At 42.0% G+C, this 20801-nt stretch overlaps 1 protein-coding gene across 3 annotated transcripts in view; it reads left to right on the forward strand.

The window, feature by feature from the left end:
* The window catches only part of pou6f2 (POU class 6 homeobox 2), a 105757-nt gene that overhangs the window by 26316 nt on the left and 58640 nt on the right, over positions 1-20801 (forward strand). For all 3 annotated transcript variants that reach the window (XM_053858473.1, XM_053858474.1, XM_053858475.1), the window contains 2 exons: positions 2706-2803; positions 10399-10618. In XM_053858473.1, coding sequence (XP_053714448.1) covers positions 2706-2803; positions 10399-10618 — 318 coding nt within the window. The remainder of the gene's footprint in view (positions 1-2705; positions 2804-10398; positions 10619-20801) is intronic.

Here is a 20801-nt window from a genome sequence, read left to right on the forward strand (position 1 = left end):
GCAGGAATGAGGAAACAAAACAGACGCGTAATTAGCCTAAAATATGAAGGATAAATGTCATTTAGCTGATCTTCACCAGTTGGTGATAGAGAATTAGCATTTGATGTTTTTAGAAAACTTATCAAGGTCAACATTCTGCCGGATTTGTCGTCCTTTTTGACTGCAGGCTTAGTGACTCTGGCGGTCAAACATAGGTTTGTCTCTTCCTCGCCAATCCATGTTTTTTATGAGGAGAAAAATAAATAAATACATAAATATAAATAAATAAAATAAAAATGAATACTCACACACAAAGAGTAGAAACAGCGGGTTACGGAATTGTTGTTGGTGCTTATGGTGTGTTGTTATCTACAGGAGAACTGAGTGATGCCATTGCAGTTTTTTTCCACCGCTGCTCACATACAGAAGGGGGTGTCAAACTACAAGCATGGGGTGAATATTTATAGTTAGGCACGGGATGAATGAAATGTATACTAATTGAAGAGTCTAACTGGTACTTCTAAATTGAAATCAATGTCCTTGTAATATCATCTTTATTATTAGGGTTCATTCCTTCACCACCAAAGAAGCACCTGTTTTCTCCTTGAAGTAAAAATGTATTAACAATTGAGGCCAAGGTTTCTACAGTATTGAAAGGACCCTGTATAACTAAATTAAACAACTTAATAAACCTTTTCATAAATCACTCTGCATTCATAACATCTTCAAATCATCTTTAAAAGTGCTGTCTCACCTCTTGTCTTTAGTTTGGAACACTTGTACTAAATAATCCAAAGAGTGAAGGCTAGATTCAGATCAGAACATTTTAAAAAAAGCAAACTCGAGACCTTGCTGTTTTGGAATCAAACAGAATACACTTTTTGGTTAACCATTAATATAGATATTATAAAATGAACTCCACATCAGATTTATTATTTGAAACTCCAAGTCTTTGTTGTATGTTCCTATTGATCTTAATTCCTGATGCTGAGCGCCCTGGCTGGGGGCCGCACACAATAATGGGCGAAATAATTGGTGAAAAGAGACTGACCTGTCAAAATATCCACAGCGTAGTGAGGTTGATAAGTGAGAGGATGTAGATCTTTCATGGAAGAAGTAGGCCCAGTCAGCGTGAGGTAGGAACCAGCTCGAAAAGCAGGCTTCCCCCTCGAGCTTTCACATCAACTGTCAAACGCTTGAGGTTCATTTGCTAGGTCATGCCATTCACCAATTATTTGGACTTTATGTAAAGATGAAATGATGTTGTTTGGCGGTGGGTGGCTTAAGATGTAATGCATGAATATTCTTGACAGGCTATGAGATCATGCATGCAGAGCTTTTCAATGGAACATTTTTTTTTTTTAAAGTACTGCAACGTTATTTCTTGTTTTTCAAAAAGACTGAAAGGGCATTTTTTTCTTTGACTGCAACCTTTCTGCGCTGTGGCTTTTATTTGTAAGAAAATCTATTTAACACTTATCATGTCTGTTAACGTCAATTGAGATTGATTTTTTTTATTTACTGACAACCCTAGCTTCAATAAACAAGTAATGTTATTGACAAATGAAAATGGTTATTTTTCATTAATTGTTTGGTCCTCACCATGATGAGTCGGATGTCTGACCTCCAGTCTTTTTTATGCTTTCATTTTAGGTGAGACTGGCTCCGATTTTCTGAGTGTGTAGTTACAGGCAGCTGCATCTGCATCATTCAAAAGTTCCACTAGCAGCAGAGTTTCGGCCACTGGAGTCACCCCCTTCTCCTCTTGGGGGAGTGTCTTTGAATATTATTAACTCCACCTACTCATTGTGCTGAAAGGTGTGAACTGAGGGTGACACTCTCCCTTAATACACAAGGCCTGGAGTGATGTGATGTGGCCCTTTGAGAGCCATTAGATGGTAGTGCGTATGCAAGTCCTGTGTTTCCTGCGTACCTCAACCATAGTGTGCTTCTCTATGCACAGTTTTATAACTGAGGCCTCAGATCTTCAGATATAGGGCTATAATTCATGGAGGACCAACTATTCAGATCATCCTATTCCAATTTGTATCTTTGAGTCTATATGAAAGTTTCTCTTAAAATTTTACCTGCTGATAATTTGCCGCAAAAATATCTAATCCCCCCCCCCAAAAAAAAAGATTTCATTTCCTTTCATTTGAATATACTATGACATCATCATGTTCAATTCAAAGAACGAGGGTCCCGACATCCCCTTCACTGTGGTCCATACCGTCCACCCTGCAGGGAGATACTACAAGACACTGTATTCAGTCGTCACTCTCTTTATTTTCCCCGCAGTCATCAGCGAGCTTATTATCGTGTCCCTGTCTCCTCCGCTCCTCTCTGCCCTCGCAGCAAACAGGTCTAATTGTGTCTCATGGCTGCGGGCGCTGAGGGGCGAGGGGGGAGTGGGTTTAGATGAGTGATACTCAGTGATGTAAATGGCTGAATAATATGGCCCTGGCGTTTGTGGCCGAGCTCCATTTCTCAGCAGTAATCTAGGCCATCAGGGACCCGCCACTATGCATCATCCCCCTTCGATGATCTCTGCTGGTCGGTAATTTATTCAGCGCTGCAGCGGTTATTGATAAAGCCAGACTTAAATACTCATCTCCCCTCCGCCCTGTGCGGCTGCGGTCGACAATATCGCGGCGGGGCCGTTGTGCATCATTATCTGCTGCCTGTTTATAGATACATTTATTTGACTTGCTCCATTTCTCTTACAGGGGCACGCGACGGCTCGGTCCAGTCTGACATCAGCAGCAGTCCGTCTGAGCAGAGTCAACTGGGCCAGTCTCACCCTGGATACCCCATGGGCCCACAGGTGAGATGACCAAAACAGAATAGCCTAAATGAATTATCCAAGTGTCGATGTTATTAGGAATGATTTGTCTGTGGTGGAATGAGTGTTGCAGTTTGATAGGTGGTTCCAAAGCACACAGGCTAGCCTTGCTCATCACCTCCACCAGAACGTAACCCTGTTGCACGATATGATCTGATGCTGTATTGACTGCGATAAGGGTCAGAAATACAACCACCTAGATCCTCCTGCTGATACTCCTATGAATTCCAATTTACATCTTTAAGCAGCGCTGTAGGGAAGCAATTCTGGCAGCTGATCAGTGTCCCATATTCTGGGCCTAAAAATTCATTCGTCATCTTGTTAGGGCCTTTTTCCTTCAGGGGTCACCCTCATCCCCCTCACACTGCTTCATATCTACAGTGCCAATCCCTGAACTTCACTTGCTGCTTTCTCACTGTTGGAACATTTTAGTCCCTACGACATTTTCAGGAACTATCTTAGTTCCTCTAACTAACCTGTTTGAGATTGAGATTAAATTATTGACATCTTGAATTAAAAATACAGTTAAAACCAGGGTTATTCAAGTAAATCTCTGAGATGCTTTCACCACATCTTTTTGTGTCTTTTTTTCATGCTATTTCGAAGCAGTAGGAGGATCCCTGGGATCTGTCGATGTACCCTTCTCCATAATAGGAGCGAAAATTATTTGATCTATTTCTCACTTCCTGCTGCCCAAAGATGCAGTATAACAATTTTGTTATTGAAACTAAAACAGTTTGTAGAGCTCTTGGTTGACTTCCTCTTCTGACCTGGTGGTCAAAACCTCCCATTGTTAACTAATGTAAGCTTATGATCACTGTATATACCAAGGAACAATGTATACCAAGTGGCTTGATATTCTTAGATTTGATCCTATGGGAGCAGCTGCCATTCATTTTTGAATGTGTTGGACAGTCTGGTGAAGCGCAGACGACAGTGCCAGCGTCACGCTGTGATGAACAACCATGCCATCCCAACATCCCTGTTGCTCCTCTGCACTGCTCCAGACCATCATTGCATATTTGGAAGTCTTATCTTCTGATTATTGAAATTCTGGTTCAGAGGGTCGAACACGATATTAAACAGAATGTCATTATCTCTTCAGTGCAAAATAATCCAGGATGAGCTCATTGCTGACTGGTGGTGCTTATGAGCTAAATATCAGATTCAATAAACTCCTGCAGATAAGTTGACGGCTCAATCATCCTCTCTGATTGGTTGCACGGCCTGTTAGTGCATCTCTTTGGTCAATCTCCCCAGCTCTCTCTCTCTCTCTGGCACACACACACACACACATGCTCGCACGCTCACACACACACAGTGTCCTTCTCCTCTTTAATAAGCCCATTTAGCCGGCACTCGCTGACAGTCTATCCTCATCATGATAAACAGAGGAGGAAACATGAGCGGATGATGGCCATTTAGTTTTGCTGCGCTGCCTTGTAACATGAGAAATCCCCAGTGAAGACGAGTCAATCAGCAGCTGGCAGGGAAAACAAATGATCTTAATTAGAGCCTTAATTAGAGATTTCAGGGCTGATAGATAAACAGACAAACAACACTGGAGAGCGAGCCTCAGCAGGCGCCGCTCAACAGTCACCGTCTAATATATTAATGCTGTCAGTACAGTCTGTGTGAAGCGAACACTTCTCCGAAACAAAGGCGGCTCCGCTTGCCATACCCAATTCTCTCCTTCCAGGATCAATATGTTTTGATAGATTCCCGCTCCAGAGCCGGATATTGTTCGAACAACCATTATCCGATGGTAGTTTACCCAACATGAATCCACCTTCATTCTGTTTCCACTCGCAGTTAGGATGACAAAAGTCGGCTATCTGGGTGATTATGGGCAATTTCTCAGTGCCAGAGCTGCCATGTGGAGAGGAGCAGCCTGCGCTCCCCCGACGGGCAGTGATGCAGGTACCAAGTCCGGTCCAGAGTGGGCCTGTTTACCCAGCCATGGTCCAGCACAGCACACAATGTCAATCCGTGGATCCGTATAGGAGTCTGAAAAGAACCTGCCGTGGTAGAAAGGCACCCAAGTGTTTTAGTGGCTGGGAAAAGTCAGGAAACAGAATATTCCGCTGTATTTTAGGTTGTTATGGATCTGTCGAGTCAATGAGTGCTGATTTGGGTGCTACTTAAATCACCTTGCTTGAACGTAACTGTGAAAGGCTCAAATCGGGATTGGAGGACACTATACTAGTCATAGGAAATGCAATAAATATGGCCGGAAATAGTGCCATTATATTATTATTTCAAATATTTTCTTTTGCCTGTCAGTCATTATACAAGTAGGCAAACTGTTATAGCTAGATAATTGGGAATCTAGTCTCACAAAAGCAACACTTTCCTCAGTGGCACTCACACGTTTCACCTATAATTTTGTACCCAATAAATGCTGTTATGTTTTCCATTTTTTATTTTTGATAATAAACTGTCTGGATAAGGACTTTCCTGCTACCTCAGACTTCGCCAGCACAAGTAAATGCAGGAGCAACACAGACGTCTTTGATAAGCATTGATGTCAGAGGACGTTCGCAACATTTCCGGAATCAATTCGACATTTGAGTGTTAATTTGGTTTGAGGGAGGTGACCTTCAAATACAAACCATTTATCATTCTAAGTATGACGTAAATGATATAGAGAAATTCAACTGTCACTGCTATGTGAGTTTGAAATATAAAGTGGAATGCGGCACTTGAGTTGTCATTTTGTTGGTCTTTTTTTTCATTTTCAAAACTGCCCGATGCCTCTTGCAATCTGACTCTTACCCAGCAATCCCTGCTTTTCTACTGTTTACATCGAACCATGGTTTTGTAACTGGGCTGAAATGTTCTTCAGGGGTTTTGAAAGCGACTGAGTGTAGGTCTATTCTCATCCCACAGCCGTCCATCTTGACATCTTCTCAGGCTGCTTTCTGACTCAATGAGAGTTCCTAACTCATCTGTGCTGCAGTTGAATGACTCCAGGAATCTCGAGCCAAAAAACAAGGCCTGGGGGCCAAATCTGGCCTTCAACATCCACGTTTATGTGGTCCATGGAGCTTGAAATGTGTATCGTTGGCTTGAAATAGATTTCCATGCCATAGAATGCAGTGACTGGAAAGTTGACCACACAAACTGCCTCTTGATTTAGTTACTTGTGTGTCAGCATTTGCATCAGTGCTCTCCAACCAACTGAGACAGAACAATAAATTCCAAAATGTACACTTTGATAGAGGGTTAGAGAATTAATATGTTTGTTCTTCAGAGTCAAAACATCACCTGCGTAGTATAGGTTGTTGGTGACTGAGAGAATGCAGTACTTTCACACAATACAGTGTGAAAGTATTGGCGATTCAGTGGGGCCAAAGTCATCTCTTCTCTCATCATGACCTGAGCCCAGTTTCACCATCTGGTTTGTCTTTCCAGACCTCTTCAACTGATGATGAAATTAGAAGAAAGATATCAGTGGAGTTCAGAGTCATGAATCTATTTTATAATCCAGATTTTTGGTGTGAGTGTACAGTGTTAATCAGTGTGTCAGCTGCAAACAGAAGGTTGAAAGATCTTGCGCGCCTTGGAAAAAAAGAAGACTCTCCAAAGTCTGTTTCTCTCGGCAGAAACAGCAGCCTGCGTCTCTAAAGCTGCCTGTAATGATAAATAAATCAGGCCCACATCTGATAATTATAGAATTGTCTTTTAATGTTATTCCCTTCCATGTGAGGCTGTCTCCGCTGTCAAGCCTGGCAATCTCATTTTGTTTGACTCCGAGATGAAATGTTCAAAGAGCCTCTTTGATTATGTGCCGCTTCGATTCCAGATTACATTTAGTTTAAAACGCCAAGATTAAACACATGTCACCAGCAGCTAACAAACGGCCTGCCTTTGTTTTCGTCCTCCGAGGGTTGTTTGAGCTCTCGGAATTATTAATTCCTTTTTAATGGCAAATGTCGTTAGCGATGCTCTCAGAAGCGTCAGACCACGTCATTTGTGAGTATCAAAGCAAATGTTGAGAAAGAGATCTGTGTGTTTATGTCTGCTACAAGTCAGCAGCAAACGCACAAACACAGCCGTGCTTGGCTGCAGATATTGCTGCCTCTCTCCGTGCTTCGAAAACCCATGTGACCTCACTTTTTTTTTTCCTTCTAAATGATGGCATGTACGTCGGAGTGAGCGCGGGCTTTCTGCACCTCACCGGGTTATCACAGTGACGGGCCTGTCACCTACATGCAGCAGGCTCAGGAGCGCGCCAGGGTCTTCGCACCAGTCAGTGCGAGCTGCAGACACACCATGTAAAAGTGAAGCAGAAAGCTGACAATTGGAGTTAAAGGCTTGTGAACTTTGGTCACATTGGAGGAGTCAAGGCTGCGCAGCCGAGCGGACCGAGCAGACACTGCTTCACAAGAGGGGAACAAACCTGAGGTTGTTTATGACCACACGATTCACTAAATGTGGAGGAAATGGTTGCTTATTATCACTTGCAATATATGTGTGTTTGTAGATAAAACTCTCACTAATGTAGCTGAATGAGTGAATGAATGGATATTGGAGGTCAGGTGGGCACCATCCAAACTAAAGAGGCCCACCCCGTAAGGAAACACCCTCCAGCTTTTCCTGAAGTTTATTATGAGGAACTGAGGGGCATACTCTGTCCAGTGTGACCTGCGTCTGCCCCGGGGCCTCTTCTCATTTTAACACTCCAAGAGCACCACTGTAGGGTCAGAAGACTTCCTGATGACAATCATCTTTCACCTGATGGCCTGGTTTTTGTGGTAGGTGATGTGTTGCGAGTCAAAGTCTTGTTTGGGTTGGCAGGAGGAGCACTGTCGCGCGTTGCTTTGTGCTTCAGAGACACCATGGCATGCTACACTCTTAGCAATAATCTGGCTATGTGTGTCCCAATTGTGCCTCTTCCAAACAGTCCCTTTCCATCCCTGGTCGATTATTATCCTCCAAAATAATCCTGAAGTCTGAGGTGTGCTAAGATTGAATTTGTCCTGATAATGATCTGAATGAATTGATGAATGTGTGTAAGTATTTACAGTAAAAAATCTTACTGTGTGTGTGTGTGTGAGGACAGCCGGCTGCCTTTACTGGTGGATTGTGGAATGCAGCTTATCACGACGTGAGCCGAGAAATAAGGAAACAGAGTTTTTCTTGTATTTACTGATTTGACGACTGTAAAAAACGTTTAATCCTGAGGAGTCAATTTTGTCATCTTCACTGGGACCATTCCTTCAGGTGTGCATGTGTCATGTGTGACTTTTAATTACATTGGCTGTTGTTTACCTGTCATTCTTTCTGTATTCTGCTGTGAAGAAAACACCTCAGAACACCATCATCCTTTGATTTCTAGGTTTTCTTCATGATTTCAGGCTTGTCGGACGAACTTCTAGGTCAGTGTGTTTGGTGTGCTGAGATTTTTGGGCTCTGTAGGGTCTCTGACAGATTAGAAAAAAATATGGAGATATAGAAAAGCCTTGTGTGTGTACCTCTATTGCTATCCTTGTGGGAAATAATTCTTGGAAACACACCTACTTGTGGGGACATTTTGATTTGTGGTGACATTTTTGCGGTCCCCACAAGCCCAATCCTCAATTTCAGGATGATAATGTCAAAGTAATAAATAATTTGGTCTAAGTTTGGTTAAGAGACATGGTTAAGGTTAGCCATTTGTTTTGGATGAGCAACTTCAGGATGAGAGTAGTTTCAGCATTTATTATTTTTACATTGTTTGTTCTTGTTCTCTCAGACATTACCCAGAGCATGGCATGGAATACGAGCGTAGATCAGTCAGTGACCTTCGTCTTTTAGCTCAGCTCTTTCTTCGGCATGACAGAGCAATACACCGTCCTCATGACTGGAGAGTGATGATCTATAGCTCTCATACTTCTTCCATCCCTCACTCATGAACAAGACCTCAAGAAAAGGCATCAAAGTTCAAATTTACGAAACATCCCTTGCAAGGGGTCCGTATGTGGATGCATGTGAAATGGTGGTGTGTTCGATTTGGTGAGATTCATTCAAGCCACATCACTCCTACTCCCAGAGTGTGAAATGGCAATGCAGTTTGTTTCATTTCTGCACCTCCTCCAGAACGTACTGTCCTGCTGAGCGAACTCACTTCCACACTTACATTTTAATGAAGGTCTCATTGCGGTGAATGAGATTTAAGTTGACATTCTCGGCTAACTGGAAGGTTTCCTTGCCTCCTCTATCTGGATGCTCTTGGTGAAAATAGCTTTGCTACACTTCCAAAGCCACTTCCTGACAAAAAAACACATTTGAAAATATCTCAGAGCGATACTTCTGATAACATATCTTCTCCTCTGCGGGTTCGACGGCGCCGATTCCACTTTAACAAATATGAATGAACGGATCCATGAACCAGCCGAGAGTGATGTGTTATATTCCTCATCAAAAGAGCAAAGTACCGCTCTCTTTTCTTCCCCTCGCCGTGTGTTTCAGGCACATTTCTGCGCTGCCAGGGATTCGTTCAAGGGAAGGAAACATAAATCGCTCTGCGTCTCTGTGAAAGCAAAGATTTGATGTTTGTTAGTGGCAACCACGGTGTGTTTTCACTGTGACACTGCAGCGCAGGAACAAGTGCATCCATCACAACCCATTGATCAGTGATGTTTATTGTGCGGGTATTGACCCTTCTCCCATTGATCCGCTCTGACCGTCTCAATTTAGCCATGCTGAATATTTAACCACAGTTAAGTTCAACCTGACTCGATTCCACCGTCTTCCTTCTCACGTGCCTATGTGAGCGCCTATGCAGTATGTATTCAATTCATCTATATCTATGTCTATCTAGTAACCTGTCTATCCAACTATATACATTTTAAAATATAATTCAACATATTTTTGAAAAACATTGTAAATGCAAAAATATTTTTGTATAAATTAATACAAAATGCAAATATTAAAATACAAAATGTTTTGCCACACAGATTTATCAAAGAAGCAGGTGGATCATTCATTTTACAAAAGAAAATATCTGTTATCTTATTATTAAATGTTGTTTTTGTCATTATACAGACACAGAATATTTTACATGTACAGCGTATCAAATTGAGCAACAAGCATCACATCACTTAAAATTCATTCCTTGAATGTATTATTATTTAAAAATATATATTTTTTGTTTTGTTTTGTTGCAAATAGATTATAAGATAAAACATTGACATTTAATTCAAATGAAGTTAAAAAAAAGACATTGTACATTTTCCTATCTATTTTGCTGTAGTAAAACCAACGATGTTTTTTATGATTTTATGTGAAATGTGTATTTCTATCCCTTCATTCAGAGTTTTTTAACTAAATGTGTTTTTTGGGGGGGGGTTCCCCAAAAATGCCAGCCACATATATGCAATAATGCTTTTAAGAATGCTTTAAGGTTGTGGTCACTATTAAAACCATAGTGCATTAACTAAGTCTGAATTCTTGTAGGTCATTTTTATGCCATTTCAGCGATGATGTTATGAGCTGTTGATAACTGAAGAAATTGAAATCCGAAAGCATTAAAAGTTGTACATTTTTCATAGCAGTTGTCAGGTGGAAGTGACTCTTTGAAACTCGCTCCACAGTCTCTCCTGGTGGCGCAGCAGTTGGCGAACGCAGTGGGAGGTGTGATGTCTGGAGCAGCACCAGGCATGAACCAACCCATCCTCATACCCTTCAACGCTGGGGGTCACCTGGGAGGCCAGCAGGGTCTCGTCCTCTCCCTGCCCACGACCAACCTCCAGAGTCTGGTGGCTGCTGCTGCTGCAGGGGGCATCATGACCCTCCCCCTCCAGAACCTGCAAGGTAGGGTGATTTTGCTTAATTTTCACACGACACGAATGAAAAGTGAAATCACACCTGACATTAACGTGAACGTCTTGGGTTATTTTTGGAGTTTGTAATCCAGCATTTTTGGTCTTTCCTGATGAATTGTAAAAGCATATATGCATGTGATGGTTCAATGAAAGAACCATACAAGTCGATCCTGGTGAAGATAAAATTAGTTTTCGCAGTCGTAATTGCTTGTTTTTTATGAAAAAATGTGTTTTTTTCATTCAAATGTCCTTTGATTTCTTAAATGCATCTGGGATTTTTTTGTGATTTGAATTCTTGAATTTTTATTTTAATATTTCAGCTATTTTAGCTTTTCTTCCCAATCCGATTTAATTTTCTATGTTCTCCTCTTTTTGGGTGATTAAAATTAGCGCTATATTTGTGCACAAAGTCACAACCTCCTTTTAACACTACAGTATAGACTATAGAGCACATATACTGTGTGCAAACATAAACTGGACAATACAGTACGTCAGTCATTTTTATTTTGTGATTTATTGGTGTGTTCTCTTGTTTCGAGTTTCTTGATTCCATCTGCTCTAGATCAATGTTGTAACTCATTTGTACAAAATGTATGGACAAGTATTGAATATCTTCAAACATTATTTGTCTTGAAGAATGTCTTTAAAACGGTTTAATGTTTAAGATATGAAAATGAAAATATAATAGATGTCAAACTGTGTAAAGACCTAATAATAATACATATTTCAATATCCAAATAGATAATCAGATGTATTTCACTAAGGACATGGATTTAATTTGAGGCAGGCTGCATTTATTTCTTCTTTATAGCATAAGAGACGAGCCTCTGTGGCACCTCTTCAGAGATGTCGAAACTGTTGACTTCTTATTTGAAAAGAAGAGGCCATGTTGAACAGAGGTTAATGAAAGCCGTGTCTGTGATAGCGTGTTGTATGTCATGGCACATGTTGTTTTTCTTGTCTGGAAAGCGCTCTACAAAGCTTCTAAGCAGGTACGAATCCTCGTGGGCTTTGTATCCCAAAAAGCTGCAATCCTCGACGTGCCTCAAGGAAGAGCCGTATTAATTACAGGTCAACGTTTTGCAGCGCAAAAGCACTTTATGCCTCTATCCTGCACATAAAAGTGCATGGCGCTTCACTTTTTCTATCTCTTTTCCAGCTCATCTGTCCATCCACGAGCTGTACTTATCTGGGCCTTTTAAACTTTAATGCCCAAGTGTTCTCTTCTGATCATAGTTGTAAATGGTTTTCATTTTAATGTTTAAAACATTGTCTCTTTTATACCATTAGATGGAAAGATGGATGGGGAAACCGTCCGTCATGAATCTTGGATGAGCGCACAGCACTAATGTAAAAAGATGCCAGGCTTCATGTAAAGCAGTGTGTTTTTTGGACGGAGATTACAATAATGCCAGAGCAGCACAAAGTGCAGGGGAGGAGGCAGGAGATGGACGGATGCCCTGAGTGAGGAAATGTGGACGAGGAAGCCTAATGGACACAAACATGCATAAATAACAGCAGCTGTTGCTTTGGGCTGAGCTTTTAATAAACCTGCATCTCTCCAGCCGGCGCGGCCCTTCAATGTCTCCGTCAGTAGTGGATGATAATGGGCCCAGCAGGCCCGTCTGACTCACACTTCAACAGATCTTCTTCTGTGGTTCATGAAGGGCGACCCAGGGGCCTCGGTGATTGGACCCACTGATGGACAAACACATTGTCAGGGTGTCAAAACAAACACCTCTCAGTCATCCCTATTGTCCGCTGCCAAACAAATCAACAGCCTGAAATCCAACGTCCTGTTAAAATCGCCGGTCCACCCGAGCAAAAACTGAAGTGAAGAAATGCCTCAGCGGCAGATCTTTTTTTAAAGCGTGCGGACTGACAGACTGCCTGTTCGCACATCCTCCCCTCTGAAGGGGCTGCGTTGAAGGGACCTCCGTGGAGAGAAAGTGACACAAGTCACGAGTGAAGCTAAATGTCTTGACTGTGTCCAGGCCCCTCTGGCCACGTGGCGCTCCTCCACTCCGCGCTGTCGGACTTCATCACGGCCCCGCTGAATGAGGCCTGCTGGCACAGCACCTCTGTCAGACAACTGCAACTCTGCCCTCTGCCCTCCACGTCCCTCCTCCCCCGCGCCCCCTTCGGGGGCCTTCGGGGCCCCGAGCCCTGATTAATCACACGTATAATGCTCCGCCGCTGTCTCCGGCGAGCAGCTCAGGAGCCAGTGTGTTTTACAACACTCACGCTGCTAAGTAATTAGCATCAGATCAGACGTCTGTGAGCGCAGTAATGAGGCTGCGGGAGAGTCGGGCCAGCGCCAGTGTTTAAATCTAATGAGGCAGCTAATGACCCACTAATAAGGCTGCTGGTGTTGGTGCAGGGCAGGAGGGATTGTTTAGTTAATATGGGCCCCGCCCTGAGGCCCCGTGATTAAATCATAATTAACACGATGCTTTGGATAACATTCATCTGGAATGAGATTTCACTCGTGACAATCCAGCACAATGTCTTCTGGCTTCAACTGTCTCCTTGCAGATCAAGCAGACTTGTGACAACCAAGTCAAACGTTCATTGCATTGGTAGAGAACCGAGGTTTTCACAGTGTTTCAGAAGATCCCAATGGTGTGATGAATGGATACAAAACACAAATGGTTGTTATTCAGCCATTTTTATTTGAGCGCACTGCACCCCCACGAGTGGGAAGTTCATTTATTCAGTTTGATGCCATTGTCTTGTACTAATTCATGATAATAACATCATTGATAGTTTTATTATATTAGTAAGGCGAATGTTTGGCCAAATAGTCCGGCAACCCAATCCCCCATTCACTGGCAACAAACTCCACCACTTCAGCAGTGAGAGCGCCGTCGTGCCGGCGAATTTGCCTCAGCATCGCAGCACATTTTTGCATGTGAAAAACACAAAATAATGGCTCAGGCTCTGCATGTTGTTTGGTTGCGTCACTCGCTACCATTCAGTCATGCTTTTGACTTGCTCCACCACAAAGTCATAACATACGACTGTATATACTGTCAGTTGTATAATAGCTATTTGAACTCATGACGTTATGAGGACAGATTAGCATAGCAACAATAAGTGGGTGATGAGGTTGTCATCATAAGCTAGTGTTTCTCAGAACTGGTGCCATTGCGCAGAGGTCTGTCTATTTGTAGTTTACCGTTTCCTTATGGAAGTATTTTTTTTCCCTAAGGCGTAATTCAGATTGAAGTGCTATCTACTTTTTAAATGAACCTACATTTTTGCTGTTGGCTTCATAGCAAGTTGGTTGTGGGTTTGACTCCAGCTCAAATGAACTTTGGAACTGAAATGTTGCTTTGCTTTGAATCTCAATGACTTCAGGGGTCTCTGGTTTCCTCCAACGGGGTAACACTTATCAATGGGGAACACATATTCACTATTAATAACATAATTACCTGCTTACTAATTGTTTAGAACCAATCATTTTGGTGTTATTTTGAGTGAAATTTCAGTGTCTGTTTCACCATAAAATATAGTCTGGCTGGACCGGTTTCTTTATAACCATAAATTACTTATAAACATGATAAAACGTGAATAATTGTCCTCATAAAACATACAGTTGGTTTGACTTAAGTGTGATTGATTGTGAGGTTATTTTTTTTAAGAGGGAATTTTTGGTTATAAATGTCAACACAGCCACCTCACTATTGTTTTCACCTTTTCACCTTTCAAACTAAAAATAAATGAATGATGTCCCAGACCACAGTGCCACCAATAAACCATCAGAGAATATCATCACTAACATTGTGGTGCTCATCTATGCTCAAATTGATTCTTCAAAGTAAAGGAACCTTCCCTATGTTTGTTGTCATGCACAAGTCACGAAGACTGTGACAGCATGATGGATGACTACAAATATGGCTGTGGCAGCCCTTGATAAGTGAGGAGATGATTTAATAGAGAAACACAAAGCAAGGATGGGCGCTGGAAACTACCTTCTGTGACGTCAGTGAGGAAGTGGTCCCATGACACTCACGCAGCTGCGACAGAGTGACAATCATGTGACCACAAGTGCATGGACGAAATTTGTTTCACAGTGTGTAGAGACCAACACTGGGCACTTGGCCTTGACCTGAAATTCAGGGAAGGGTCTTGGAAATTTGGACTGTAGGTCAGTGGTCATAATGTTTTGATTTTTATTCATCATCCCAGCGTGTGAGGAAGGAATGAGAGAAGTTGGACTCCTCGTCCAAGAATGAATGCTGACAAAAGTACCTCGGCCTCTGTGGGGTTTTAGCAGTTCAAGTTCGGCGACTGTGATGAATAACTACCACTGTAATGGGGTTGTTCTATAATGCTGGGGCCGGTTGCTTAAATAAAACCGAGCAGCGTTTCGTGGAGGATTCAGTAAACACTGGCACCGGCGTAACTGGTTATTTGTCAGGATGATTTATGCCGGCAAATGTGCAGTAAAAACAAATTCCCAATGAAACTAAACAAGGGAGAAAGTTATCTCTTCTGACAGAGCACGCACAATTCTCGCTGACTTCACAGAGGAGAATCTAGGTTGGGTCATGCTTGAGTCTTTAAATTTGACAGTTCATATGGATATGAAAAATGGAGAATTAAGTGTGTTCTCCTGACTGAAGATGAGCAGCTACTTTTCCGATATGATGTTGCTTTTTAGTGTTTCTATAACAAGCCTGATTAGTTGTAAAAGCGGCCGAATCAAAGGCGTAATGCTCGACAGAAGAGCGCCAAACAAAGTCTCATGTCTTCTCCGCGACGCTCTCAAAGGTAATGCAAGACGCAAGTTTACTGAAGCCCTTTCATATTAATAAGCACACCCCATCTTATTTGCTCTCAGCAGAAAAGCAGGCAGCGCATCACATCAGAGGGCTGAGTTTTTAATGGTGAGGCGAGAGCATTGTTCCTCTGTACTCGTCCACAGGAAGCACAAAACAGCACTCCAGCTTCCTGATAAAGGTCGGCAGCCCACTCACCTGCGGTAACGAGACCCGGTGTCAGTGCCAATCAAAGCCGTGTCTGCCGTTTTGATGAAAACACTCGGCGGTGTCGTTCGGAGGTTGCCTGTGTTTGGAGTGATACAAATTAGGGAAATCACTCTGCTCATTACGGCACCAAAGGGCGGGCTCCTGAGGGAAGAGGCGAATGTTTCCACACTAGTTAGACGTGTCAGACTTGATCTCCGCCGCCTGCTCTGACTGCAGCTGTTGCTTTAAGAAGGGAGCGCACCAGGCAGGCTGCGCCGTGGAAATGAGTCTCCACCTGTTGTACTGTACGTGATTTACAGAGGTCAAGGAACGAGGACACGGAAATGACATAGTGCTCATCCATCTTAAATTAATGTATGAGCGAGTAGCTCATGAAGTCTTGTCGCTAATGGCCTCAAAAGACTGTGTGAAATTGCCTGACATAAAAGATGATATTACTGTCTTCACTATTTCATTCAAATTGCTCAAAAAAGATGTAATTTCTGCAAAACCAAATACAAAGTAAGTTGTTGAACATGAGCTCTAAAGACGATGACAGAAGATGTTTTTGTCTGAGCAATTTCGCATCAACACAAATGACAAATTTAAATGCATTTAAGAGTATATAGAAATTATTATTTTGATCAATCTATGTGAACTTATTTCATCCATTCATCCACTCATTGCCATGACAAGGTCAGTGGAGGGTGAGATCCAGGGGACACCCTGGACAAGACCTCCATTCCTTCCAGTACAATACCCTACAAAATATTGACCACCAGTCACATACGCAGATATAAGCACGATTTAGAGTCCCAAAATAACCTCTTCGGTTTTGACTGTGGGATAACTTTTAGCTGTCAGGCTGCTGCAACAACACTGCTACATCAGAAAAGAGAACTTTGGAGCAAGATATTTCAATTTAAAGGATGCTATAGAAAAGTGAATTAATTTAGAAATATATTGCCCTAACAGTGTTAATGGGGTGAAGTTTATATTACATCTTAATTACATCTTTGTTTTTTTTATTTTTTATTTATTAATTCATTTATTTTAAAGAGTCCATTACTAGGTTTTAACTTAACATTGATTAATGGCTTGTTCTATTTAATGCAATACACAATTCTTGAAGTTGTTTATCACCAGGTATATTTAAAATAATCGTATGAATAAATAGAAATATAAAGAAAGTTAAAATGACATAGAACGTAATAATAGCGCAATGCCATCTCAAAACTTTAAGTCCAGTAAATTTGCTGTGTATTTCATAAATTTGTCAAAATAAAATTAAACGTATGGGAAAGAGTGAAATAATAACAGAAGTACAGACAATAAATAAATAAGCACAGTGAGACTAAAATATAAAGGTAATTAAGAGATATATAATAACTGTACTTGGTAAAAAAAATATATATATATATATATATATATTTATATATATTTAATACTTTTTTTTTGCTTACTAATGATATGAAATCCCTTGCACTACCTGCTCTGTAGCAACCATATACCATTTACATGTTTCCCATTTTTAAAACCAGCATGAGGTTGTCTGGGACACTACTCATCACCCAAAAACCACAACATGGTTTTGGATCCCTGACTTTCCCTCTCAGTCCGTGTTGTGTGCAGCCTGAATGATTTAACTATGCAGCAGTTATACGCTGCCACGCAGAAGGGGAGACGCGGCGCTAAATAAATAAGAGTGATAAAATGTAGACCTCATACATTTCAAAGCTAATGCAACCAGCAGTGCAATAGGAGCAGCTGCACACAGTCCTCCAGCGGTAATTTGATTGATTTGTTGTGACAGCAGCCAAATAATTGAGAGTGAGAGGTGCTGGCGGAGATGAGGCGCGAACAGAAGCAGGTTTTCGCTCGGCAGTCCCGGCAGATACAGCGTTCTCATCCCTGCCACTGATATCTGCCTGTGGTTTATTGTTTGTCTTCAATAAGCAGCACGCCTGTGCGTGACTGCCTTTGTGACACTTTGGAGGCAAAAAAAAAACAATCACCAATAAGGAAGTACCGAGGAGCATCGAGGGGGTTGGAATCAAACACACCTATTTACACTCGTGCACCACATTACTGTACAAGCACATATGAGCTGGGAGATCTGCTCCCCAGAGGCACTGCGATTTACACTCTGATGTCTGTTTTGAAGCTCAGGCGTACGTAAATTTCCCCCCCTGGTGTTTTCACTTGTTGCAGACGTGTTAATGATTTGTTACAGATTCAGATAAGTGTGCAAACAACAGCATAAACAGGCAGCAGCGACTACCTGGCATTTAATCATATATCCCTTTACTTTTTTGATCTCCAATAACGCAGCGTGGGCTGTTTCACCTCCCAACTTGTGTCGTCTCGCCTCAGCCTGAGTCTGAAATAAAAGGAAGGAAGGAAGGCAGGAGAGGGGGCGAGTCTCTGCCCTGCGCGGGGGAGGACAATAATATTGTTAATCAGATGTGGCTGCATCTGCTCCTCCAACCCTGACATCTCGCCTCTCTTGTAAACACTAAGAGCGTTTTTTTCTTTCTCGCGCTCAGAACTGTAAATACGCAGCGGAGACGTCCTCAGAGTGCCCTCGGAGGGACTGACTTTTTGGAGCTCTTGCTGAATTTGGTTCTTGTGTCGTATTGCGGAATTACTCTTTGACTTTCAATCAGATTGTGGGCCAGGACTGGGTTACTGCACGGGCCACTGTTTGCTGCCTCAGTACTGCGTCGCTAAAATACTTAAGCTGTGGCTAAGTTGTTAGCTTGTACCTTTGTGGAGTCAGACTGGGTCCTTTCTGTATGGGTTTCATATGTTCTCTCTGTCCTTTTGGATTTCCTCTGGGAACTGCAGTTTCCTCCCAAGATTCGAAGACATACAGAGTTTAATTCATGATTCTAAATTGTCCAAAGGATGTTCCCCGCATCTCACCCTTGGTAGTGACTCCTATAATATGCTATATGTTACCCATTTAATGGAGTCAACAGACCATAAGAGATGGACAAATGTCCAGTCAGCAGATCTAACTCTGTGTAGACAGTGGCTTGCTGTCTGACAGATTTGTCATCTGATAATGGATAATGGATCCATCTGACTCTAGGCGGATCCATTACTACTGTGTCAACTTCTTTGCAGAAAATGCAAGCTTCTTCTTCTTTGGGTATTTCCCATCAACCCACCCAAAACAAGTCAACCCCCTCTTCCTTACCCTCTCCTGTAGTGTTGTAGTCAAGACCACACCAACCAAGAGATGATCGAGACTGGAGCATATCAAGACCGAGACACGACTGAGTGAAAATGCATTGAAGACCAAGACAAGACCAAGAGCGTAAAAAAAGTGGCCGTGAGACCAAGGCCAAGTAATAATGCATTTGAGACTGAGGCCGAGACCAAGACCGATCTCAAGCATTACAGTCTCCTTTCTCCTGGTATCTGCATCTCCGCCCTTCTTCATCTGACATGCTTTCTCTACAAAGACGTTCTCTAGTCGATGAATCCTGCTATTTATTTTCTGACGCTACACATTTGACTGTAATTTCCTGCCCAGCTCAGGGAATTACTTGGATTCTGGAGTCTCACCAGTCTTAATACTTTTTATACATAAAAGCTTAAGCCGAATATCAGGCTTAACGTCGTCTTCGTCACGGAGTGGGAGGTCACTTTGCGTGGGAGCTGTGTGCTCCATGCTAAACCTGGAGAAGATTTACACTCGCAACCATGTCTTGAATAACTTAAGTAAAATAAAGTTGATGCTGATATTTTAACACAGCATTTTGAAACAACACATCATTAAACATGATCGATGCAGTTTGTGTTAATGTCTTAATTAAAATAAAGTTGATGCTGATATTTTAACACAGCATTTTGAAACAACACATCATTAAACATGAGCGATGCAGTTTGTGTTAATGTCTTTTGTTAATGGATCCAGGTATTACAAGGCCGATAAATGAGGAAGTATTGAATCTGATGAATAAAAACCAGCCGTAAGAGGCTGTTTTGCTGCGCTATTGTTTTCCTAATATCTCTGCAATTGCCTCCTGTAAATGCCTTGACCGCTTGGCCTGGAGTTGTTCCACTAAAATTACATCTCAATTTTTCCTCCAGACTGTTTCCGTAAGATTCGCCAAAGGTCTGCCACGAGGCTGCCGCGCCGAACCTTTCAGCAGCAATCTGTAGTCGAGCATTTTAAATGAAAATTGATTTGTGATTTACATGGCCAGTGAGGGGAAAATGAACTTATGAAATGTTGTAAATGAAATATTAGACAAGGTGCAGTGGGACAGAGCAGACAGAGATGGTAATCTTGTGGAGCTGGAATTCCCGCCTGGCAGAACTGGGTGACATTTTACATTTATCTATGTTCTGCATGAGCTGTAATGTTAATGGTAATTTTATGGGACTGAACTGGAATGAAAGTGGTCTTATCGTACGCTGCTGTAAATGTGGGATTGTGTAAAAAAGCACGGCTGCATCTTTTATTACTCGTTCTCCAGTAATGTGAGTGATTCCTCTGCTGTTCTTGCAGAGTGAGAGTGTTTTACACTGGTATATTCTACATGTACGTTTGTGACACAAGAGGCTTTTTTTCTGTCTTCAGAGTGGACAAGAAGCACGATGAAAATTGAAACACAGATGCATCACTAATAAATATGTCATACTTTTAAATGACGTATAAAAATAATATTACATTTGCGGTCATGTTGAGAGCAACAACAGTATGCTAGCTAGCTTGTCGGAGTGAGAAATGGCGCCAGAGAAAACTGCCCAAAGTTTGTCTGTTTTAACTGGATTTATTAGTGAGCTGCTGAACAACTCCAGTCTCAGCCCAGAAACTACTCGCACAATATCATAACAAGATTCCATATAGTTTCAGAAGTTGAAGAACATTGAACTTAATTTACTGAAAGCATTGTGGGCAAACGAGTGATACGTTGATAAGCAGAGATCCCACTCCTCCATGCTGATGTTCCCATGTGATTTTGCATCCTAAACACACAGTTCCAGTCAGCCTTATCTCCGCCATACATCCAGCAGGACAACTTCACCTTTGTTCCCCACTGGTCAGCTCTTCTCCAAGCAAAATCTGAAGCCATGGAGTGGCGCTCCTTAAAACTGTTTCCAGTTTGTAGGCATGATCATAAGCTTCACTCGCACTGATTTCACTTCTGCTTCGACATGGGACGGTGAAGTAAACTAGACAGT

Source organism: Synchiropus splendidus, chromosome 3 (assembly GCF_027744825.2).
Source record: "Synchiropus splendidus isolate RoL2022-P1 chromosome 3, RoL_Sspl_1.0, whole genome shotgun sequence".
Classification (NCBI taxonomy): domain Eukaryota; kingdom Metazoa; phylum Chordata; class Actinopteri; order Syngnathiformes; family Callionymidae; genus Synchiropus; species Synchiropus splendidus.